At 35.9% G+C, this 26,942-nt stretch overlaps 1 protein-coding gene across 1 annotated transcript in view; it reads left to right on the top strand.

The window, feature by feature from the left end:
• Positions 1 to 26,942, top strand: part of EIPR1 (EARP complex and GARP complex interacting protein 1) — a 75,469-nt gene that overhangs the window by 24,309 nt on the left and 24,218 nt on the right. Inside the window, exon 4 of the mRNA XM_064650463.1 lies at positions 12,967 to 13,123. Within this exon, the coding sequence (XP_064506533.1) occupies positions 12,967 to 13,123 (157 nt within the window). The remainder of the gene's footprint in view (positions 1 to 12,966; positions 13,124 to 26,942) is intronic.

Raw genomic sequence — 26,942 nt, 5'->3', positions numbered from 1 at the left:
TGTTCTCACCTTTGGCATGCAGTAGAATTACCTGAGTGTAGTGTGTCAGCTCTGTAAGACTAGGAATTGACACCATGACACTAATAATGCTGTTTGGGGAGTTCACAGTGGAATGCCTCCTCTGGTTTTAAATTTAGCCTTTGAGATAAGTCTTTGTTTTAAATTCATGGCATAAAACTGGATGAATTCTTTTCACTAGGAAGAGGAAAAACTACATTTAAAAGCAGAATCTCTACCAAGCATAATAATTTTCTATGTTACTGTTATCTTTTTTGTTTGTGCTTGCCCCTGCTTCTCTTTAAGACTTCAATATCTTATTCAAATCCATGGAAATATATGGGGACACAGATTTATTTTCCTAGTGTAAACGGATTTTGAAACTGTGACAAAAATAGAGTCTGGGCTTCCATTATGTGTAGGGACATAGAAAGCCACCAGAGGGCAAAAGGAAGTGCTAATGGAGAAGGCTGTTATCTGCAACTTTCCTCGTGCAGGCAGGCACGTATGCACTCACACATCTCATTTTTCAGTTTTATTTTTCCAAATAAGATAGGTGCCCTGGTGCAGCAGTTATGAAGACTCTGTGTAAATAGCCTGGGTTTGTAGATCCAGGATATATAGGCACCAACACAAAACTGGTGCTTAATTTTGTTGAAAAGTAAAATAAAGTTTGCATTTAAAACCTGTTATTTGAAAACATTAACTCTGCTATGAGTTATGGCTCTCTGGTGCCTTTCTGCAGAGAAAATTCATCAGTAAGGATCCTGGAAATAATGCTGCTGGTGATGCTTTAACTGCTTAGTATTGAAGACAGCAGGTGACACTTTTCCTCTGCTGTAGTAGAAACACTCCGTGTAGGGAAATCATTGGTATGACCGTGAGTCATTAAAACGGGGAGGGAAGTTGAATGCTTCTCTTAATCTTCCCCATTGCTCTTCTCAGCAGTAGTGGTGGGATGTACAGAGGAAAGTTTATTCCCATAGTTTGAGGGAAGAAATAAATGTGCTTGGTGTTCTCCTAATGTTCTGAGCTTGTACCTATTCTTTTTCTAGGAATTCTAGCTGTTACATGTGATTTGTAGTGTTCCTTTGCAAGTAACTTTCAGTAAGTTTTTCAGTGAAATGGTTGACTTTCTGATCCATGTGATTAAAAAAAAAATACTACACAAGTGGTAAACAGTTTGAGAAGTTGTTCCATGTTAATTTGTGTTCAAATTTGAAGGCCTCTGTGCCTAGGTGTGTAGTGAGTTCTGTCCAAATGACAGGTGACGTAGCTGTCGTATCATAGTCTCTGCTATAATCTTATTCACATGTAAGACTGCTGCAGGAGTCAAGCTCAGTAGTGTCTCAGCCAACGTGTAAGAGCAGACACATAGTGAAAAGTGTAAGAACTGGGTGACCATATGTAATATAATTAACTTGAAACACAGATCCTTGTTATCCCTTGATTTAGGATTTCATCTCTATTTGACAGCGATTATCAGGATAATTGTAACATTTGTAGTACGAAGCAAAGTAGAACTAATGTCATAAAGAAGAGGGAGGAGAGAAAATCACTGAAATGCAAGTATTACAGGGTGGTCATGATATTGAAAAGATTGCTTTAAATACAGAAAATGGAAAAATGCTTTTGAATTAGAACTATCACTGAAGATAATTCCTTGAATTATCAGGCTGCTCTATACTTCAGTGTTAGAAGGTTTCATTCTCCTCCCCCTTTTTTTGTATGGGTTTGGGTGGTTTTTTTTTGTTTTGTGTTTGTTTGTTTGTTTTGGGGGGGTTTCTTTGGGGTTTTTTGTGGTTTTTTTTTGGTTTGGTTTGGTTTTTTTGTTTTGTTTTTTGTTTGGCTTAGAACAAAAGAAGTGGTTTTCTGTCTCTAATTTCAAATAGCTTTTTAACTCGGTTATCAAATATTGAACTGAACTGGTATAATAAACAAAGAAAATGTGTTATTTCATCATCTCCAGTCAATGCTATTGTTGCAGTAAAAAGCATTTTGCAGATGCACATAAAGTCTTACAGTATGTGTTCAGGCATTCTTATCCAACTAGTTTGCTAAATAGGTTAAAGTTAGAGCCTGGCTTTTTTCTGGTTTGTATTAGACTTCAGAGTTATTCCAGAGTCATGCAAGTGAAACCAAGTATACTATGCAAGTTCCTTCCAGTAGATATTAAGATGTTTTGCAATCTCACCGTTTTTTGCATTCCTTTTTTTGTGGCCTACTTTCTACCATAGAAAGATAGCCTGCTTTAGCTTCCTGATATCCAATCTTTCTTGGAAAGCTTAAAAGGCTGAAGGAGTGTGATCTTGCTTACTCTTAAGAGAGTGGTAAAGATTTTTTTTCTTCTTTCTTTCTTTTTTATTTTTTTCCTCTTGCTGGCTTATATCAACATCAGAATTCAAGTACTAGCCATATCTTAAATATTTAGCTAATTGATAATTTTTTTGCTAAAGTAGCAAATCTGGAGTTAGTCTGGTTATCTGATGACATCGAATTGTAGTGTACTCTATTATCTCCATGTCCTCATATGAAACTGCATTAAAATGTTTTAAGGACTATCATATTTTGAGGGTTTTTTCCCTAATTTTAGGTGATAGTTTTCAACCTTAGTATAGATCCTTCTTCTTGCTCATCTTAAATATAGGAATGCCATTTACTTTCTCAAAGTCCTCAGGAACCTCTCTCCATCACCATGACCATTCAAAGACAATTGAATATTAATAATTTATATATTATATTTTATATACTTTTATAATTTAAAATATATAACATTTTATATTTTATATAATATTTTGCTTGTTGATATCTTGAGATGTCAGGTAAGTGAAATTCAACTAAGAAGAAACCCAAACAACTAGATACATTGTTCTTGTATTAGTAAAAGTAGCTTTTTTGTTAAATTGTAGCATTTGTAACTGACTTAATGAACAGAATATTGCATGTATCTCAAAATAGTGCATCTAGCTAACACTTGTTCATAATTATTTTCTTCCATGAAGTACTTTTGCTTCATGTGTAAACACATCTGGACTCTAGGTACCCAAATTGGCTTGATAACGTGAAGATATAAGCAGATTGTGATTCTGAGATCTAAGCTTTGAATCCCAAGTTATTGCTGGAAGAAAGTTTGTGGCCACATGTCTGGGTTTCTATTGAGGAGAAGTACCAAGGGGAGACTGCAAAAGGGTGGTATGAGGGGTAATGAACTTATTTTGGAATCAAATTAATGTTTAGAACTTGGTCCATCAAGCTTGAGGCAGCCATGGAAACTGCTCATGTTGGATGTGGTGGCATTTGTCCTGCTTGAGATAGATTTCTATGAACTGTCATTCTATTTGTCTTTGGAACTCCTATAGAATAGAATAGAATGGGGATGCTTAAGGTTATTTAGATAAAACCTTGACTATACCTCTCTCTATTAAGGTGCCTGATTCAATGGTGAGATAAGTGATCTGCAGTTCCCATTAACTTGTTAAGGAGTGTAGTGTTTTAATACCTTATGAAACATCAAGTGGGAACCTTAGTGCATTGGTGTCATCTCACCTGACTTCACTGACAGCTGCCATGGCTTTGGTGATGAAAATGAGGTGCCTTCATGAGAGTCCTTTTGTGTGTGTAAAAGTATCAATATGGACAATGCTGTTCAGCTTCACTCATCTTAGTGATGATGGAAGCCAACATGTAAATATGGTTCATTAACTTTTATTGCAGCTCTCCTCAGCAGAAAGTTAAATCTCACAAATGACTTTTATATGGCCAGCCATTGCCCTACTGCTTGTATGTCTCCCACTGTTGCATTATGTTTTGCTGGTGGTAACAATACCGGAAAGATCATTGCAAACAAACCAAAGCACATAGTGCTGGTCTCTCCATTCTTTTCTGCTGTGTTAAAATACATAGAGGGATATATCCATAAGTCATTGCTGTGAGTTATGAGATCTGGTCATGTGAAGTGTCCAAAAGAAAGCATGCCTGTTGGTGCTGCTGAGCAGCCAAATTCTGCCTGAAGAGCAGTATTCAGCTCATCAGTATAGTCATGGTTGCAGTTCTTTGCTTGGGCTGTCCTCATATGTCACAGTTCCAGAAGGGCACTCAGTAAATTTTGAGCTCCCTCAAACAAATGTATATCTGCAGAGTATATAATCAAAAAAGGTCTGTGCTGGAGTGTTGTCTCAAATCACCTTGGGATAGCATAAGAAGCATCAGATTATTAAAAAAAAAAAGCAATATATGCCTTGTCTAATTTAACTACCTGCTGTCTGCACGTTATGTCTTCTGTTCTTCCATAGAAAATGATGGGTTTAGCCATCTCTCCATGTCATACCCCAAACCTTCACACACTTTTAGATCATTCTATCTATGTTAGTGTGTAGCTGGTGAGGTTTTTAAAACCCCTTAGGTATCTGTATATACAATGCAAACATGAGAGGCTGTTGTCTAGAGACTTAAGCCTGTATCTGTGTTGTGTTGGTGTGCAGTAAATGTGAATTTATGGTTATCTGTAGTCTGCATCATAACAAGAACACTGCAGCTTATGCAGTACTTTCCACGGGTTGGAGTAATATGAGGCAACAGCCAAGTATGCAAGATGTCCTGTGATGAATATATGTGGACTGTTGCATGTTACTGTTTTTCTACTAATAATTTCTACTTTCATCTCCAATGAAAACATACTTCTATCAGGATAAAAAGTGAGCTGCTGTATTTCTATGGGTTTTGGGTTTTTTTGTGTTTTTTTTTTAAATCAAAGGCTGTCTTTTGGTGGCTAAAAAAGTGCATTTAAGTAATGGAAAGAAAAGTTAAACCACCTATAACTCTTTATTCTTACATATATCTCACCCCATATATTTCAGAAAAATGTAAAATCAAAGACTACACAGGCTTTTAGGACAAAAGATGAAATTATTAACCCAGAAAAAGAATCATGCATTGTTTCCCTCTCCTTTTGCCTGTGAAGGACATGTTGTCAGATAAATAGAATACAGTTTATCTTTTTATGAACTGACTGAAAAGGCTACAAGGTTATTCTTTTTTAAAAAATAATATGCATATCTGAGTCATTTGTTTTTTCTTCATTTTATTAAACTCAGAGAAGGATGTTTACATTGATTTATAAGGAAGAGTGATAAATGTTTGTCAATGGAAAGAAGGAGGGTTCTGAACATGAGCTTGTTCCTGTCATACCGAGAGCATTAATGGGCACCAGCTGGGCTGTAGCTATAGCAGCTTCACCACTTCAGCCTTGCTCAGCACGAGCTGCTGTGGCAATGCTGCAGAAGGGCCTCTTGTGCAGATTTTGGAAGAATACACTTCAGTTGTTGTTCCCTGGGCAACAGAATAACTGCAGCCAGCTGGCTTTGCACCACCTAAGCTGATCAAAGAGCAAACCCTGTCAGGCACTGATACTTCAGCTCCTTCAGCTTCAGTGTGAATGTCTGCAGGCAGTGATGTAGGAAGCATTGTCATTCAGGTTTCAAGGTTAAACACAGGGGAATGAAGTAGAATGGCAGCAGAAAATAAAATGAAAACATTGTTCCTGTAGATAGTGCAGTCAGATGTGTATAGCTATTGATGATAGAGAATTAATTTTAAAATACTGAATTACTAGTGTATGTATAAAACATCTTTTGGAATTACTCAAAAAGAGAGTGGGAGACTAGCAATAATTGGCTTGAATTTTGAGAGAAGGAAAAACAATCAAGGATGATTTATCATAGGTGTTTAATTAAGAAAGACCATAAGGAATGCTTGAACACAAAGATTAAAATGCTTTGTAAAATGATATGATTATGGGGGACTAAGCAGACCTAGATCTGGTCTGGTGTAAGCATCTGTCAGGTCAGGACTGCAGTGGTATGGTGAGTTTTTTTCAGCAAGTGGCGCCAGAAGAATGAAAGGTGGATGATTGAACAGTAGTGAACTGTAACGTTGGCTGATGTGGACCTGTATAATTGGGATCTAGATCCACTTGAGTATGCTGGATGAGAGTGGATGGGTGGAAAGGGCAGGTGGTAGAGCTTCCTGTATGTCCATTTAACTCTATTCTTACACTTCTCTCCTTATGTTATTGTAACATCTACTTAAGAACTTGTTTAAGAGGGGAGTTAACTTCTTAAAATACTGTTTTAAACTTCCGTATCACATAACAAAGGTTGATACTGTTTTTAGCCAGTCCTCTTAAAAAAAGTTTCTCCTTTATTTTTTATAACATGTACATTTACTGCCTGCAAAAGATAATAGATTCACTTTTGGAGAAGTGACTCCAGTGAGCGAACTGTTGGCAGGCAGAACATGGATAAGCCATAATACACTGACTTTTAACAAGTTCTGGATGTGCGTCAATCCACAGCTGAAAGAGGAAAGCAAACAGAGTTGGTGTGTTTCTGCATGTACTCAGATCTCTTGTTTGCTGAAACTGAAGTGTTGGTTAGTATCCATACTTCTGTTGAGGGTTTGGTTTTTATATTCCATATATTCTTTTTGGATGTTTCGTATTTCTATTTGTTTCAGTAATATTTGACAAAAGTGTCTCCAAAGTAGTTTCAGGTGGGTCTTTTTTCCTTTTGTTTTTGTTTTGGGTGTTGTTGTTGTTAAAACTCAAACCACTAAACTTTTAAGTAGAATAGTTTCTTTCTCTAGGTTCCTTACAAAAAACATATTTGAGGAGGGAGCATTTGAATAAAGAATGAGAATATGAAATTGCTGGGTTGTTTTTAATTGGAAAATCACAGTTCCAACATAATAAGTATGACATTTTGTTCTTAATAATATAAAAACAAATAGAGGTATAAGTGAGAACACTTAATCTCTATGATGAGAAACTAGACTGTGTCTTGTTCATCTATTCTGATTCTAGATATCAACTGGTTTCTTAGTATGTTTACTTAGTATGTTGCATGTTAAGTCCTTTTTAAAACTGTTATTTATTAGAGAGGATAAATTAAGGAGTCTGTATGAACAAATTTTGACACCTGATGTTCAGTTGCATTCTTTGTAGTTTTGCAGTCTGTGGCATTTTCTGAAGGAATCTTTATAATAATTCTGAATTACTTGAAATTTTAGGTTCTTCTCTTTAAATCTGGAAACATGACAGAGCTCACTTCTTTTATTATGTAAGTCTTCAACTGTAGAAATTGCTGATGTAAAATCAAGGGTTGTGTGAAGTGCATAGACCATCCCTTCTAGCTTAAAAAACTGCAAATTCATAAAAAAATTGTAATTTTCCCCAATGGCAGGAATGACTTGCAATGTCCTGAACAAATGTATTGCATCTGAAGTCAGCAGTCTCTGTTCTTATATCCACATTTTTTCTTTTTGCATGTAGTCCAGAGATAATTGTATAGTTGTTAAGGAATGTCTGCTGGCTACTGTGCTCCAGCAGCAACAGTACAAGTGAATTGATGGGTGATGTGCCACGTAACTCTGTAAAGGACTAACAAGTACTTGTAGTTAGCACAGCATACATGTTTCTTTTTAAACTCTCATTAGTAACTTCCTTTTATGTTTACCTTTCAGACAGATATATTTCCCACACTTATTTCCTTCTCAGAGGCTATGACTTTAAGTTGGAGCAATTCTCCAAGGGGGGCAGTGTTTGGAGGAAGATAAACAGGATGTTCCACCTGTCTACGGCTTCTCTGTTTTTTTCCTGTGTTGGAACCAGGTGGTAGTAGAAAGCTGAAAATTGTCATGGAAATAGTCCTCATTGAGAAGTCCTTCTGAATGCTGCAGTGAAAATTGGTATTGATTTGACCAAATTGTGACCCTTTGCAAATTGTACACTCTGCATGCAGAGGGTTTTCTCACTTGCTCGACTTGTAAAGGAGGCATCTAAAGATGGCCTCATGCTCTGTAGCCATGATTCTCTCTCTTAGGCTTTGGCTGAACTCACCAAAGTTTGTTTCCTACAGTTGGTTACTGTACCTTTATTGCTAAGAGCATCATGTATAGTTAGTTCCTAGTTCAGTACTGTCAAAGTGTAGGATTACTTGTTTATTCTTTAAATTCTGTTTTGCTTGGTTGTAAGCCTGGATCATTGCAACAGGACCAGGTATATGTGTACAGTCTAGCAGATGGTATCCTCTGCCCAGGAGATAGTATTGATGGATTTGTGGAAATGGTGCTTAGCAGGGGGTTGTTGCTGTTGGAACAGTACATTGAGCTCCATTCTTAGCAATACCTAACAAAAGGTATACTGAAGTTGCATGATGACTTAGACAAGGAATTCCTCTTGAAGGAGGAGGAACAAATGTGACAATGATTCAACAGTTTGCTGTCTCATTCCTGGATCATTTTATGTGAACAGTGCTTGAGGAATACAATGGGACAGCCTTCTGCAAACCTTTCACTTATTCTCTCTGAAAGTTCAATAGTGCTTAGTTTAACCCAATAACATTTTTCCTAATACATTCAGTGATAAGACTGCAACAGAATCTAGCTTAAACTTATCTATTCTCTTCTTCATTGGTGCTGTAACTAATAAAAATTCTGGTTTCAGTATGAAGTTGGGATGCAAAAGTGGTTTCCAACTATGTTAATAGTTCTAAGGAAGGCATAGAAGCATGATATAGAGACACTGTGTTTAGCTTGGTTTTCTTTCTTTTGCAAAATAACTGGCATTGTCATTTAAATATTACTTTCATTTTGGTCTCAACATTTTTAAGGAATGAGAGCTGGTAGATAAAAACATTGTCATTTTATATGCATATGTGCAGTAGTGTGATGTGAATATAGTAAAAAATGGGGAAACCTGGAGTTTCTCTTTGCCTGTAGGCATTCTAGATAAGCAATGACACTACAGAGGTGGTAGAGAAATTACCTAGTAGCACTGGATTTTCAAATTTGAATATGATCACTTGGGAAATAAAGCTATGTGGGTAATGCCACAGATACTGCATACTGTTAGTAAACTTGTCATATGGCTGTGAGAAGTTTGTTGTAAGACTTTGATTTCAATGTAGTGAGAGTTAGTGCTTTTGTTTGTGTTTCAGTAGGTTTGTTGTCAGTGGTTATTTGATTAAGAGGAATTGTGACCCAGAAAAAGCTCTACTTCATCTGTCATAAGAGTGACAGTTTCACTCAACACTTACATTTGCCCTCTCTTTTACAAGGGAGAAAATGGTATGTTTTAAAAGTTCCATATATAAAGGGAAATTAAGCCTACCTTAAGGCCAGTCATATCTAAAATTACTTCTTTGGGTGGCTGTGGCAATTCCATTTTAGTTTCACACATCTGGGAATTAATAAAGTGTCAGAACTGTAGATAAGTACATAAAAAGTCAAAGGAGAAATTAGTAGTGCTCTGAACGAAGTCTTTGTTCTACATATTTCAGCCATGTAACTAATTCCAGCATTTATCCTTAGTTTAAAATTAAAATTGGAATATTTGCAATGCACATACAGTTGTTCATGATGGATGGTCATTCAACAGCTGGAAAGTGGTCTGTCACTTTCCCTGAGCATCAGCAAATCCAGCGAAAAGCAGAGGATGATGTCTGTGCCAAGTGTCAATGTTTTGTGCGTGTTGGCTTTTAATGTTATCCCTTCCTGATGTGCAATTAATTTTATCCCTCAGCACTAGTCCCAGTGAAGTGAAACAGGCATGGAATGGTATAAAATTATGCGTATGAAATTCTGCACCAACCTGTACTTCAATTTTCAAACCACCAAAATGTTATAGGAGCCTGGGTCACATCAAGTGTCAGGGGGATTTCTATAGGTATATATACAAACATACAAGCATATGCTTTGACCTCCCTCAGTCTTCCAAATAGTGCTTATTTAGTTGTTTTAGAGTTTTTAATCTGGAAATCTGATTGTGCAAGAAACTAATGTTCCAGTTTTAAGAAGTTAAAATGTCATTTCAAGGCCTTGTCTTAAGGTTGTGGTGCTGTGTTAAGAGGAAAGCAGGTTTGACAATGTTTCTCCCTACCTGCCCTCATTTAAAACTTTCATTGCACAAAGGTAAAATACTTAGCATTTCAATCTTTTTATGGAATATAAATTTGATGTTGCACTTCAGTCTTCACTCAACTGATTTGGCATAAGTGCAAGTAATTTATTGTTTGTTAAGGTTAAGAATTCATTATGTTACAGGGTGCTTGTGTAACTACTCTTTTCTGTTGCCTAAGACAAGACAAGGAGAGCTGCAGTACTGCAGAGGTTATTACAGGAGTTTGTTTCCCCTTCTTTTGTGTTATTCAAAAGAAAGTTAGATTTGTCCATTGTGTATTCGCAAGTTCACTGCTTTATGACTGTGTGTATATGACATTTTCCCACTGCTTTTTGAACAGATGCAGGGCAAAGAAATGTTAATACATTCACTCCACGTTTTACCAACTACAGTGTTGTTTGATGTAATTTTGGGACCACTTGACCCATCTACTAGCAGAAAAAGTTGAAACCATAAGAATGTGGTCTGCTGTAATTTGTCAGAAAAAATATGGAATAGAAGGTTATTATGCAAGCTTTAAAGGCCATTTCACAGTTAAAAGAGAGTTTTAAGGAAAAAAATGTGGAATAACACAGCAGATTTTTGTAAATGAAATTACAAATCTGATCTGAAACTGAACAAGGATAATGCAACATCAGCACAGATATTGCTGTAAATTTCATACCTGGGAGTGGAAAGGACTGCTTTGGTTTCTGTATTCAGACACCTGCTCTGTAAGGTATCCATCATAATCTCATTATATTTAGATATATTCTAGTAGGGGTAATTTAAAATTATATCAAAAGGGAACAATACTTAAAACCAGTTTCAGTTCTTTTCAAAATCTTTTGCATAAAAATTTCTATTTATTATCTAGCTGATGAAAAAATACTTTAGAAATGATAGTTAATTCTTGATTTTTTTTTTTTTTGATTTTCAGTTATGTACTGCAAGTTTTACGGATCTGTTTCTAGCCGCCGATTACTAGTTGGAGGCCTGTAGGTTAAATTTCAACTAAAAAGGAAAAGGGTAAATGGAAGGTAATATTTATTAGGTGGTTCTTGGAGAAGATTGGACCTACCAGTGTATTTGAAAGTGTTGTCTAGACTACTTTTTTTTTCTAAAATTTCAGTTTCTTGAATATTAAGTGTCTTTGTGACATTTCGAGCCAGTCTTAAGACTTGTGATGCTGTGCCAAGAAGAAGGATGGCTTGAGGAACATCTAGTTTGATTTCCATGGTTTGCTTTCGTGGTTTTCTTCATAGATCTTGAAAATACTGGAAAAGCTCATGCTTTATATGTGCAGCACAGGCCTTTCAGTAATTATAATCTACCAGGAGCTTCTCTGCAGTGTTCATTAATGTTCTGTCACATATTGAGGTGAAACATTTGGTAAATCTCACCTTCTTTAACTATATTGCACTTTGAGTTTAGGTTATTTATTATTTGCATGACATACACAGCATGGATTAGCCCTTTGCTAAGGGAAGACAGCCATCTGCTGCTGCTTCCTCCTCTTCTTCCGTAGCACAGGAATTTAGAGTAAACGATTTGCCTGAAATGATTTGGAAATAGCTGTTTAGTTACCATGCTCTACAGTTATAAAGGTTCAATTAAGTGTTAATAAATAGGGGATTATCTCTTGATACTGTATTCAACTTGTGTATCCATATTTCTGTAGGATAGTTATGTGCATCATACATATATTTTATATTCATTTTGATCAAATCAAATACCCAGTGCTTGTGTGTTCTGAATTCATATAAAGTCATCCTCCTATAACTGTTTCCTTCTCACAGGTTTGACCTAACTACCTCTTTTCTAATTTATTTCATATGCCTGCTTTTTAAACATGTCTATGTTCTTGCATTTGGGACTATTTACTATGTATCAATCCCTTTTTGTCCTATTCTGTATTGAGTGCCTTTTTTTCCACTTTGAATACCCTGATTGGTGACCTTTATAAGAGACATCTTTTTTCCCCTATTTAGTGCCATTTTAGACTAGGAAGACTTTTTCAGTCTCCTTCCTTCCTCCAGAAAACACTCTCATTACAATTGTTCCTGTTTTCCTTTCCACTGATGGAAGTTGGTCACGTTTACTCATGGCTCTATAATGAGACACTCTTGACTAAAATCATCTAAAATGTTCTTGGAGGTAGAACTTTGAGAAGGAGGCAGGTGAAATGACCTCAGAACAGAAAACATGTTGTTCGTTGCTGCTTCCAGTCTGGACTTCTCATTTACCACATCCTTCAGCAGGCGGTCGCTCCCCCTGCTTTTGCTTAATGTAACTGTGGCTGGTTTCTTTGTTTCTGCTGTAGAGGATAATCCCGACCTGTTCATTTTAGGCGAACCCCGGACCAGTGGCTGGAGCAGCAGGAACATGTGCAGTGCTCCTCCCATTCTGCACTGCTACAAAGTGCTGTATTGGGTGATGGGCAATGCCATATGTGCAGTGGCCTGTTCTTTATACATTGTAATATTTTGCTGTATGCATGTAAGTTGTTTGTCTTTATTCTTCTGCTGTTTTTATTTGCTAGGATTAGAGGCATATACTTACATGGGAAACCTAATTTGTAGTAAACAGTTATGGTAGTAAAGGATATGAGATGAGGCTCTGGATTGAACCAAAGCTAGCCCTTAAAAGAAAAATGTTTAAATGATGTCTACATCCTTACTGTTAAGGAATCATGCAATGTAACTTGGGTGTCTTTTTCATTAACACTGGTATGGGGAATGAAGCATGGAAAAATTGCCTCCCAAAGAGTTTTCATGAGCATTTAATTTTGCATTTATTCAGGGAGAAGCACATTAAATGTGTGCTAATTATGAGTTTTGCAGCAACTTGACTGCTAACTTGAGGTCTGTGTCTGTAGCCACGTTCTGCGTTCATTGAATTCATCTTGGTATAATATTTTTAAATATTTCAAACAGCAGATGTGCATTGCTTATAGATTTGTGTAAATGTTGATGCAGTGTATACAAAATACGTCTCCATACAATGATCTGTTGACATTATTCTCTGTTGCTTAGCTTCAGACACTAAAGTCATGACATGTGCTGCTGTTTGGAGGATGCCGAAGGAATTGGAATCAGGCAGTCATGAATCCCCTGATGATTCATCAAGCAACACTCAAACCCTGGAGCTACTCTGTCACCTTGACAACACAGCCCATGGCAATATGGCCTGGTAGGATTCTGCATATTTTATACTCCTAGAAAAAGCCTAAAGGATAGACCCATGCTGTTAGTTTTGTGCAGATTTTTGTAGAAGCTATGCTATGCACTTTAAAACTATTCCATCTTTAAAAAAAAGGTACAAATTGGATTTTTAGTACCAGATGTTTCATAGATTAAAAACATTTATTAGTGTCCTGCAAAAACACATGGAGTAACAGCCTGTGTACTGTTTTAATGTGTTTTCCCCTACCTGCCCCCAGCTAAAACCTTTGCACAAAGGTAAAATTTCAATCTTTTTATGGAATATAAATTTAATGTTACACTTCAGTCTTTCTTTTTTAGTCTTCACTCAACTGATTTAGCATAAGTGTAATTTATTCTTTGTTAAGGATAAGAATTCATTGTGTTACATGGAGCCTGTGTAACTACTCTTTATCTGTTGCCTAAGACAGAACAAGGAGAGCTGCCATACTGCAGAGGTTATTAACAGGGGTTTGTTTCTCTTCCCTTTCCTTTCTGATATTTAAAAGAAAGTTAAATTTGTCCATTTGCAAGTTCTTTGCTTGGATGTATATGTGGCATGTTCCCGCTGCTTCCTGAACAGATGCAGGGCATATCATAAGTTTAAAGTATCCATTTCTAGCCACAGATTCCTCGTTTGACCCTTGTATCTTAAATTTCAACTGAAAAAAAGAAAAGGTAAATAGAAGGTAATATTTATATGAGTGGTTCTTGAACAAGATAGGACATATCAGTGCATTCAAAAGTGTATTGTATAGAATACTTTTTTCTAAAATATAGGCTTCCTGAATGTTAAATTTCTTCATTGTAGTATATTTTAATTCTTTGCTACACATTTTCTTATGAATACTCTTCTTTATAACTCTTTTATTATTTTAATTCACTTTTAATTCACCTTTTGATAATTAATATTCCCAACTATATTGGAAAGTGAGTTTTCTTTGTTTTAATCCTTTACCTTTTACACCTTAAGATTTGTCCTTTTTGTATTTCAATTTTCTATAATCTGTTTCTATTTAATGCTGTAATACCAGAACTCTGTATGGTAGCCTGATCACTAAAGGAGGAATAGGGAGCATATAACTGCTTTATATCAGGCTGTGAATTTATGTAAGTACCCAGCATAATTTTTTCCCTCTAATTACAGCTTCATGTGCTGTTTTCTGTCACGTGCTGTCTGATTTTGTTCAGTACTTAGTGCTCACTTAATGCTCTGCTACCATTTAATGCCCATTATCTATGTGTGTATATATATATATGTATGCATAAAGATTTGAAAATGTCCAGTGTTACAGAGAGATAAAAGGTGTAAACAGAATACTTGGCATTAGTACCACTCACATCATCTCATGCAAGCACAGCTGAGTTAGAGGATCTTGTTCTAGAGCAGGCTTTTCTCTTCCTGTTGCAATCATTTTGGAAACAGCTCACATAAATGAGTAAGTTAGGCCTTTTGTGCTAAGTGTGTCTCACTTAACAGGCCATGTCCCACTGAGCGATATGTTGGCTGTGAATAGCAACTTAAATGTTCTTTTCTATTGGACTTTTTGGATGTTTAGAAAAACTTGAAGCTACTTTAAACTTGGCACAATTGTTGTTAGAACCAAACATAAATCAGAAAAGCGATTTTCCTCAGTGCAAGTATAAATACTTTTCAAACCTCAATGTAAGACCAGCATTCTGGTGTCCACAATCAGTATGAGATCAGTGATGGTCTGGCATCACATGCTGGCAGTAAGAAGGGCAATGCTTGTTCTGACTTTCTCATTTGCATTGTCATCAGAGCATACCCTCTAAATTTTACTCAGAAAGCACAGGCTGAACACTGAACCCATGACCACGTGCACTTTAAGGAGATTGTTTTGTTCACAAGGTGCAGTAGAGCAGTGTACCACAACCACTAATGATTTGATACAGACTTAATTTTTTAAAGTTAATTTTGAATATTATTAGTCAGAATGCATGCTAAAAAATCAAATAAAAAACTGGGCTTTTATCATATTTTTATGTGCTTGGCCCAGAAGAATGGCAGAGTAGTCAGTACAGTTTAAAGGTGCAGAGTGTAATGTTGGTCTCAGCCTTTGTGACACTCTGATTCCACAGCATAGATGCTTCATGATATTCATGGATCTGGTTGCAGATCATAAGTAATTGAGATTTGACTGTAATTAAGAGGGAAAAAAAGCGCAAAACTATCTGGAAAATGGAACTGCTTATGTACTCTGGCAGCTACCACCTGCCTCAGGGCTTTATTTGCTTGTAGTTTTTTCCTTGTTTTCCCTGCTTTTCTTTATTTCTTAACATATTTTCTTTAACGTTTATCTTCTTGCATTGTTTTTCTCTTCTATTAAAAAGCCTTATACTTGAAAATTACCAGATTTTTCTGTTTCAAGTATCATGCACTAGGAAACATGAGAAGGGATTTTTTCCAGGTCTGATGTGTCAGGTATTGGTTTTGTTCAACTCTTCACTGATGTTAAGAGCTGATACTGTGTTTCTTTACCTTTATCTCACCTCTTTTATGGTATGCTGTGCTCAAATGTCTCTGAAATTTCTTATTAAAAAACAGCAGGACATATTAAATACCAATTCTCTTTCTGAACTAAGACCAAAAGAGCATTTTCAATCAATTGTGACTAAAATCCTTAACTTTGCTCACGTGTGACTGAACATCGTGTTCTTTCTGCTCAAGATCTATTGAAATAATTTTTTAGTCTTGACAGAACTTTTGGCAAAAGTCTGATCTCCAAAACATTACAAGCAAGTGAAAAAAGAAAATTGCTTTTCTACAGTTCCATTTTATCTGGGTTGCATGAGTTACCGTGTTTAAAAATTAAGCATAACAATTTGGTTTTGGTTACTGAGATTGTTTACTTGCCTCTAAGCTTTGAATTTGGGACTCATCAAAATTTTTACTTGAACTCTTGTATGGCATAAAGAGAGTTCAAAAAATTAAGCAGATGCTTAAATTAGGCAATCAAATAGACCTTTTAATTGCTCTGTTTGGGTCAAGTCTAAGAGGGTTTTTTTCATCCTTTGCCTACTGTTCTTCATATAAACCAAAGTGGAAAGACTTCACGTGCAAAATTTCCAAGTGAGTTACTTTGTGTGAAAAACCCCAGATACACATGGACATTTGTGTGTTTAAAAAAAAAAGGCATTTTCAAAAAATTCATTCTGTAGATAAATATATGTATTCATACAGTGCTAAACACGCATAGCTATAGGTATATTGCTCTATGCAATGTTTTAAGATTCAATTAAAGGAATTTGCCATTGAGTATCTTGCAAGGAACAGTCCAACACAGGCACAGTCTACATAGGAGAGGCCAAGGAAACAGGATAGGACAGCAGTTAATGACATTTTCATTACTCCTCTGAGTGCAGCTTGGAGGAATCCTGAGAACTGTGTCTGTTGAAACCCTGAAGACTTAGGTTTTAGCACTAACCTACTGTTCTACTTCTTCCTCAGTTTTGGAGACCGTTGGTAGTAGACTTGACAAGATAGTCCTTGGAGAAGAAGGATACTGCAGGCCATGAGAGAAAGTGTAATATGTGGGATCTTGAATTCAGAACACAGCAGGGAGTTTCTCCTCTTGTATCTGCTGGAAGCAGGCTTGCCTGTATCTCCTTAACATCCTATTTTTTGCTTTCCAAATGTGGCAGATATAAAAAAGGGTAGATTCTGCCTGGTAGCAAGCTGTGTACTTCAAAAGAGAGGGGAACAAGTGAAGTAAGTTGGATGGTGGTCCATGGAGTAAATTTGGAATAAAATATAAGGGAAATAAATAAAGGGGAAGTGTTATATGGACAATGAAATAGAGCTGTAAAGGGAAAATCAGTGGAGATTACAGAGGCAATAGAAGTGGAAGCCCAAAAGATGAGGAATGAAGAATTTATGTTTTGTATGGAAAACAATCATCAGCTGCTAATAATTTGGAAAGAGATGAATATGTTAGGAATAATGATAGATGACTTCATTAAGCTTCTGTACTAGCTGAAGTTCATTTCTTTTTCTTTTGTGTATCCCACTCAATCAATCCTAAACATGGATGTGCAAATATTGCCACATCTAAGAGAACTTAGAGAGGAAGGGAAATTATAAATTTTCTAAAGTTGCAGGTGTTTCAAGAACTTTGGGATGTTTATCTCTAAAATATTAAACTGAAACTTTTAATTCACAAAGGAGAAAGTTACTATAAATGAGCTATTCCTACAGACTTTAAGTACTGAGATTTTATTTGATATTTCATTGGAGGTCTCCAGATAGAGTACTGTGAAGTATCATCTCTTCCTTGGCTGTGTGATTGCACAGTACAAAGCAACCTCATTAAGGTTGGCTTCCTACAGAAGTACATATTTGCTAATAGTTCTTTCAACTTGAGTAGAGATTTACTTGAGATAAATAAGGTCCTATACATAACATTTTATTGCTTCAGTTTCCTCATGTTCATTCTATTAATGCACCCAGTCACCTGATCAAAGTTAAGAACATTTGTAATTGATGCCCTGAGGACAGGTGAGTGCAATCCAGAAGTGTTTTACTTACTTTTTTTGGCCTTTAAATAGTATTAAAAAAAACAAAACCCCACAAGCAACAAACCACCCCAAAACATTTTCAAGTAAAAAGATCAAGAGGTAAGAGAATCTGAAACTTTAAGGAAAAGTGAAAATGGTGTTTTTAATAGCTCACATGATTTTTAATAGCTTTCACATGATATTCCGATAACAATTCCGTTTCCTGTTATGATGTTGGTGATGTTTTGTCTTCTTTGCCAGCTGTTAGGCATCAAGATATATACATTAAAATTCTAGCTTAGTGTTTCATTAAAAAAAAAAAAGAAATCTAGAACAATTTAATAGTCTGTACCTAATGAATATAAACCTGAAAGTAACACTACTTTTAGAAGGATCATATTGTCTTGAATATATGGCATAGTAACTGTTATATATGTTTTATAGCAAAGACATGTAATAAATGCAATCATAACTTTTTTAATTTTATTTTAGCACTTCGCATGTCCCAGTATCAGAAAAATAATTATGAGGGCAAAGATGCCTCTGATATTTGTATAGAGGTTTCTTTGAGAGTGTCAGGACTGTCAGTTCCATATGCTGGTATATAAACTGAACTCTGGGGGTTTTTGGTTCTTTTGTTACAGCTGTCCAGCAGATACTAATTGTATCTTCACATAATGCACAAAATTTCAGAGCTATCTGAAATTGTCAGCATTTAAGAATAATTCTTCCACACTTGGCTCATTCCGTACATTTATATTCTCCATCAGCCACCTCTGATATTACAACAATGAAGTATAGAGAAACTTTTTTTTTTTTTTTAAAACTTACTATATGACAAGTGTTTTCACTGGGAGTGTATTTTAACAGCTGCTTATCAGTACTGATAATACCCCTTATATTTTGATCCTTTCTAAAATGATAAAAATTTAAACTGTATCATATGTTCTACTTCTCTCCCTACTCTCTTCTTAATTCTGTGTGATCCTGAATTATTCACAGGATTTTGCTCTCTTGAATCTTTGATTATTCTTTATTGTAAATAAATCCAAATGTTCAATGTTCAACCATTAGTTGTCTTTCTCATATTTTCTCTCCTTTTTCCCCCTTTTATCATCCTCTCAAATGTGTCTGGAACCAGCACAGTAATTTATAACACTAATTCTCTCTTTTTCATTCCCTTGAATGTTTTTGATAATTTCGAGTGGTTAGTATTGTGCAAGTTTAAAACTTTAAGCTGTCCAATGTAATCACATTTACTAGGGAATAAATGCGATACATTAATCGGATACCAAAATAATAAAACATTGTGTGATGTGCCCAGTTTATTATGTTAATTTTTGATTAGAATTTATTTGACTCTGATCTTTTAAAGCTGAGGAAAACTTAATGAAAGTAAAATCTGACATTGAAGCAAATACTAAAGAAAAAATATTTATTTATTTATTTATTTGTGTGAACTTATATAAAGTATTAGTTTAACTTTAGGAGATTAGTTCAGTTGATTGCAGCATGGTGCTAATAATGCCAAGGTTGTGCATTTGATCCCTGTATGGGCCATTCACTTAAGAGTTGGACTCGATGATCCTTGTGGGTCCCTTCCAACTCAGAAGATTCTATGATTCTATGAACTTATGATCACTTCTGATAATTGCAGCAGATTTCATATGCTTAAAATGAAAATTAGTTTTGATGAAGTCTTTGTCGTTGTTTGGATTCATAAATCACGATACAGAAAATAGTGTAGAAATCGTGTTACTCTACAAGTAAAAAATAATGGGCTTGTAGAGTACTTTTTTACCTCTCCTTCCCAACTTGAATGTAGTTTTTTGCTCCTGTTCTCACCATGCTGTTGTATTGCCTACTTTTACTGACAAATTAGTTGAGATTTTTCCCCATTGAAAGAAAATTGATCTATTTTTAAAAGTGGGTTTTTTTTCCTTTTTATAATGTCACTTTAGCTATTCTTAGCACTAAAGTGTGAGGATTGAAGTTTGCATCATCTGATTTTGCAGGTTAAATAGACACTGGATGGTTTTTAATTTCAGTTCTAATTGAATTGCTTAAAATGTTAGTGAGGAATGTTAAAAAAAAATGGTGGAAAAAATCAGTTGTGCAGGAGAATTTTATATGTTCATGAGGAACTAGCTTTGAACAGTTGCTCCTGTTTTCTTGATGTTGGACTCTAATTTGGTCTCCAAAACCCCATTAATCATTTATTATTTAGAATATATATTCCTCTGAGTAGAATTCTTTCTTAGCACAATATTCTGGGATGACTATAGATGTAGCAATATTGCTGACACTTGCTTACATAGTAGTTAAAAATTCAGGGCTTTTAAATGTCTTTTGGATGTCTATTGGCTGAAAAAAGTGACCCTTGTACATTTGTGACTAGGTGCCTCTATATGGTAAAATGTATGTGAGACCTGAAGGGGAGCCCTGAGGCCTCACACAGCCCATCCATCCCACTGCTCAGTCTCGGCTGTGGTGATGGAGGGGTAGATCAGTGAGACCACAGTAATGACAGTCCCAGCCCCTTCTTGCAGTCTCTTTACCTCCAATTCCCCAAGAACCCACAGCTGCTGGATTAGAGGTGTTAGAGAGCACATCTGTGCCAGGTCTGTGTACACCTTTATCATTCTTGGGTTTGCTGCTTTTCTGAACAGGAGTGGTGATTTTCCTCAATAATCAATGCAGATCCCAGGCATTTGTAATTTTCTTTTTAGGCACATGTTTCAAATCACTGGAGAAACATACTCAGAGGAATATTGTGTTTTGTTGGGTTTTATTACCCTGACCAACCATGGAGTTTGTTACAAACAGTAATAAATTAGTAAGGATATACTATATCCATATTGCCATCCTTTGCAAAATCCCATATGAAAACACTCAGATTGTCCCTCTTAAAAGTAGATACCTGTTTCCTCGAAAATGAGTCTACAGAGATTGCTTTTGCCCACTCCAGCTGTTTCACAAGTAAGTTTGTTTGTAAGGACATGGAAAAAACTATTGACATCCTATGGCCTTCAGAGACTGGGCAGGACTTTTACCTGACAGGTCTCTGTGTACTTTCTTGCCAGATATTCATCCTACTGAAGTTTTTCCTGGGTTGACCACCTGACTGATCGTTGACAGACAGACCAGTTATATGTTTCTTTCCTGACATGTCACATAGCCATAATAGTCACTTTGGGGTTTTTTAAGCCCTGTTCAAGCAACAGAATGGAAGTGGTGTCTGTGGCAGCAGCTGCTCTGTGAGCAGTATGTTGTAGAATGGTAGAGGTTATGTGACTTCTGTCCACCTGCTTTGAAAATGAATCCTAACTGTACACACAGTTTCTTTCTCCAATTTCTTTGAAGAAACTCATGTATATGCTGGGTGTTCTTTTCTTCTACCCATGCTCTTCATTGTATGCAGTGGTTAACTCTGGGTGACAGTAAACAATTACTGTCTGCTTATGTGAAATGTGTTACTCCTTGCTTTGAAGGTATTTTCCTGTTAGTGTTAAGAGACAAGGTAAAAACAACTTTTAATAGATCTGTAAACTGTACATACTTTTTGAAACAGTTCTTTCTTCACCCTTTGGCTACATTTCTGGTACAAAGCATGTTGTCATTGAGTCTTTTTCATATTAATAAATAGATTTCAGCTCATCAGTGAATTTTTGCTGAAAAACTGTGAGATAGATTTGTCTGTGTAATAGCATCTGCAAATCCTCCAATCAGATACACAGCTTTATGCTTAATAAAGTGCTTTTTCTGGCATGGGATTTAGAGTTCAACTGGTACTATGGTATGGTTCAACTATGCTGTCAAAACACTACATTCCTACAGAAATTTAACTGCATATACTCTAGGCCTTTTGTTATTGTAGATGTCACCAAAAAAACCCTACAGCTATAATGCATTCTGCTGTCTCAGTACACAGATCTCCCATGGAGCTGTTCTGAAACACTGACATATAGAAAAAAGGACTTCCAAAATGCTTTAAAATAGCCATTGAGTCCTGAGGTATTTCAGGCATCAGTAACAGTAGAATAATTAAAATACTACTGTAAAATATTCATTATGATAACATGATATAAACTTAACAAAACTTCTGCAAGAGCTATCCTATACGTAAATGTGTATTTAGCACTTAAATAATATGGAAAGGGATAGATGAAACATAATAAAGGAGTTTGTATATTTACCTTAGAGGATTATTTGTGGATGTTTCTGTCAAAATATTTATGTATTTTTGTTGTAAGCAATCCAATATTTGTTACTTTGAGGAAATGCTAACTATATTAATCTATTGTATTCTTTAGACTGTATTTGATGTTTCATAAAATGTCAGAAACAGTGTATAACTTTTTTAATTATACACACACACTCCTCCCTTTTCTCTCCCTTCAAAAGACAATAAGAGAGAAGAGCCGCCCATTAAAAAAAAAAGGCAAAACAACAAACCCAGAAGAAAAAAAAATAAAAAAAACCCACCAAAAATGGTGAGATCTGCTGGTAAGCTATCTTTTATATAGTAGAGAAGTTATGAAAATATCCTGTGGCAGTACATTTTTGATCTTAATTGAAAGACATGAGTCTTTAACAGTATTACTGTGGTCAAACTAAACTAGTGCTTTAAATCTGAGCCTGATGGAAGTCACCAGAAGGGGGGAAGCTGGTGGTGTATTCTCTTCTTATATCCTGATATTGTTATAAATGTATTTAACAGCATTTAAAAGTCTAGGAAATGTGCTGTCTGTATGTGAAAATTAATTTGTCAGTTCCTCAGATTGGATGGACAAAACAGCTGCAGAAAGACTAAGACTCCTGAGGCTTTTTAGGAAGGACAGGCTGGGATGATGATGATGAGATTTGTCCTCTGTGAGAGCTGTTGGAGTTCACAGAGCTCTGCCTGGGGAGGAATGGATAAGCCAAACGAGAGCTTGTGAGTAAGGATTAAAGAGCAGATCACTACAGGTGATACAGTAATGGATGTCTGCTATAGGCTTCCTCATCAGGAAGAACAATTGGATGAGGCCTTCTATAGACAACCAGAAGTAGCCTTATATTTGCAGGACGAGGTCCTGGTGGGGAACTTTAACCTGGTATCTGCTGGAGGGTCAACGCAGCAGGGCATAAACAATCCAGGGAGTTCCTGGAGAGCATCGATAACTTCTTGAGCTGGTTGTGAATGGGAAGGTCAAAGCCAGCATTGGCTGTGATGACCATGAGATGGTGGAGTTCAGGATCCTAGTAGAACAGAGCAGGGAAAAACCCAAGTTCACAACCCTTGTGAAAACAACCTTCTCTCCCTCAGGAGAAAAGCCCTGGGCCTCTTCAGCGATCTTCTTGAGTAAGTTCAATGTGATAGGTACCCTAGAGAAAAGAAGGATCCCAAATAAAAGTATCCAAAAAGAAAAATCAAAAAAAGCTGGTTTGTATTTTAAGATCACCTCCTCCAAGCTCAAAAAAACAGTCTATCTCAACAAGTATGAAGTTAAGCAGAATCCAGGATATCTAATATGCCAGATATGTTAGCAAGAGACAAACCTTAGAGGAGAAAGCAGTGTCCTAAAACATCTAGTATACCTTTTTATTTGTTTGAAAGCAGAGTTTTTTCTGGAAATATGAGCTAATATTCCTAATCTGGCTTGAATAAATACGTATGACAACAAACAGGCAAAGTAAGCCTCCTAATATTGTTAATCTACTGTAAGGACCTATCTGTGATACCAAATGAACATGAGGAACTCTGATGACCTTATTAAGATCATACTACAAAACTACTTTGTAGCCTGGATTCTAATTAGTGCTACTCATGGATTTCTTACTGGTTTTCATATGGATTCTCTCTCTGAGCACAGAATCAGCCTTACCCATGAGCTGATGGGACCTGTATCATTGAACAGCTCAAAAAGAATGAAATAGTTTTTTCTATAAAATGGATATTTAGGAGCACTGTTTAAAATCAGTGAGTCCTATATCTTGCTTTCTTATAACAAATTCACTACCATGCTTACTGTTAGATCGTGAGCTCCTAGGATTCAGACTGTCTTTATTATGTTTACATGAACATGAATACTTTTTCAATGCTGAAATTACTTGGGCCCATAAAGCAAGAATCACAATTTTTTTTTTCTCACTAGAAACCATGTTTAATTGCAGCTGCAGTAGGCAAGGAGATGCAGCAAAGTAAACACAAATGTCAAGGATGACCCGTTTTTACTCATCTTTCTGCTTTATGATTTCTCAAAAAGACTTTATAATGTTGTCAATACTCTAGTATGATAACTTTAGGAAAAAAATATTATAGAGGTAAGTAATTTTTCTGTGTCACCTCCTTGTTGGCATACTCTTGTATTTATTTGTAAAGCAGTTTTATTTTTCTGAATGTAAAAATAATTTAAGAGCCAGAATAAAGCCCATCTGTCTTTGGGGGTCTTGTCCAAAATAATCCTTAACTTCATTTCTCAATTCTCATTTCTCAGCAGCCTTTTAGCTAAAAAGTTCACCTTACTACCTTACAGGTGTTTAGGAAGCTGTGGTTCTTGTTTTACTGCATCTTGAGAAGTTTAGATCTCAATGGCTGAGAATTTTGAGACAAAGCATTCCTGCAGCATGGACTTCAAAAACTGTGAAATAGCCAGAACTGATTTCATTTGGAAATGTGGCCACTTTGTAGAGCACTTGGATAGGGAATGAGGTTCCAGGTTGTCCTTGGTCTGATCTCCTTCCTCTTAGAATAATGTACTGATCACCTGATAAGCAAGAGTCACCTTTAAATTGGAATCATTGTAATGCAAAGAAGGCAGGATATTTGAGTTTATAATGCATGAATTTTTCTGATGGGCTACACTGAGGCTGGAGGATGGTCTGCTGAGTTACCAAATGTGTGGGTGTGTTTTCTGTTTTGCAGTGCATGAGAGTTTTCAGTCTAGCAAAATTTTTCTGTTCATAGAAATAAATTGTTGTCACTTCTGTAATTACAGTTAAGTAGTAGTTAATGCTTGCTTTGTCCAACACTTGTGGCTGACTGCATTCCACATCTATGAAAGGTTTTTGCATGTTGCTTTTTTCTTCTTTAGTCCATAATGGAGGACTTTGAATTGCTCATTTGTAAAAGCTCAGTGCTTTTATTAATGAAGGTGTTAACAATCTTTTCAGCATAAAACACAGATAATAGAGTCCTTTCATGTGTGCATTTGAGTGAATATTTTAAATTCTCTTATTTTTTTGCTAGGGAAGTGTTCTCTGTAGCATTTAATTTTTTAATATGAAAAACTATTAGCTACGAGCTTAATTGAAGCATCATGAGTCAGATGATAACAAAATAGGGTAAAATGCAACAAATATAATTGCTTGTCTGCTGTTTATAGATTATCTAAAGAGCAGCCCTGAAGTTGACACTGAGTTTCTGAGTGGCAGCTGTGAATTTGACAATTATCTTGTCCATTGCTGAAAACTGTTGGCATCAGCAACTGTTGGCCCACTCAGGAAAATGGTATTGCCTGGTCTATCTGTTTTCCGGTTTAGCCATTATCTGCTGTGTTGAAAACTGTTCTAAATGAAAACTTCAGTTTTTCTAAAATTTGTATCTTGCTTCAAAAGTAATTTTTTCTTTTCACTCCCCAGTATTTCCCCCCCCCCTCCTTCTCCATGGTGTTTCATGTTTAACATTCAGTCAAGAGTACAGAATACAACTGAACATGTTACAAACAGTATTTTGAGTAACCTTTGCTTAAGATTATAAACTCTGAATGATCACTACAACCACACTCATAAAACAATGAACTTTCATAAAATAAAAATTAAACATAAATAAAATGTACATCACACAAGGATGGAGCGAATGGGGAGACCTTTTCATTCCAAGGTATATCAGCTGGGTTATAACTGGCTCTAGTTAACACACTGTATTCAGCTATAAAAATTCTTTCACCTTGAAGCTCCATGACACTCAAAGATGTAAAATTTCTTCCTACCTTTGAAAACATCAAAGAAATTGTTTCCAGTCTAGCTTTTACAACTGGAAGTTCAGTGATTGGTGAAGGAAAGGGGCAGATACATCAACAAGCATGAAAAATACTGGTCTCGGGTTGGAAGAGCTCATAAAGCGTTAATTGGTCCAACCAGATTTCATTGTCTATACTTAAAATATATCTACATGTATCAACACCAAATGCCAATTATATTTTCAGCAATATGTAAAATGATGGACTTAAGTAAATGTGATCAGAATCAACTTGAAGATTTCTTAGTTGCCTGTTAAGCTGTGTGATGATCCTGATGTCTTTTGATTTCACACTGGAAAACTGGATTGTGGCAGGTTAGCTGTGATCACATACAGGTTACAGTGCATTAATTTTTTTATCCTGTTATATGTGTTCATAAAATATTTTAATCTATTTGAAGGATCAGAGGTATTTGATATATCTGTGCAGCACAAATACATGAAATTCTGAAATACACATGGCAGTGCCAGTTGGTTGCTTCTCATTATCATGGGCAAAATGTGTTTGAACATGTAACTGAAACTGCATCTCATCATTTTTATTATCAACACTCGTTTTCAATTGCTTGTAAGTTTTTTCCAAGCTGAACCACACAACTTTTCAAAAGTGTTTATTTTTAAATAAGATTATCAATACTACAGACAAAACAGCCCAATTTAAAGCAAATTGTAGAATCATTCTAGTTTCATGTTCTTGTTAAAACACATTTAAAAACATGACGGTAGCTTAATGTGTAATATGAAGTGGTTTTGTCCTAATTCAAGACAGCTCACTACAAATGGACTTCTATAAGTAGGTAATTTCCATGAATTGACAATATAATAAGGATGCAGGTCATGGTTCCAGCAGAAGATAGACACAGAAGCTAGTCCTTTCTTTAATTTGCTATGTTGCCTTAGGGTAAAGTTCAGTGGATGAGGAGTCAGCCAACGCACCCCTTTAGTTCCAGCTTTTTCGTTTACTTGGTGTTAATTTTCTTTTTGACATAGTTCTATTTTCTCTACATAGTCTGGCTTCTCTATAACAGCAAACAGGTGCAGTCATCTGCCTGTATATCTAATGTTTGTTTTACTAAAAGTGCAGAGTAAAAAGCAGTGATACTGTTTACAGAAGGAGCAAGAGGAATTTGAGAAGAACATATTAGTTGAGAATAAATGTGGTTTATTTATGGTGTGAAAAAATGACACTGTGTCCCTTCTTTCTGCTACCTGCCACTTTCTGTTTTCTTTTCCTTGTGTTTTGTACCATAAGATTAGATGGAGTTCCATCACTTTAGATCTGAAGCCA

Source organism: Pseudopipra pipra, chromosome 3, assembly GCF_036250125.1.
Source record: "Pseudopipra pipra isolate bDixPip1 chromosome 3, bDixPip1.hap1, whole genome shotgun sequence".
NCBI lineage: Eukaryota > Metazoa > Chordata > Aves > Passeriformes > Pipridae > Pseudopipra > Pseudopipra pipra.
This window is presented reverse-complemented; position numbering and strand designations above follow the sequence as displayed.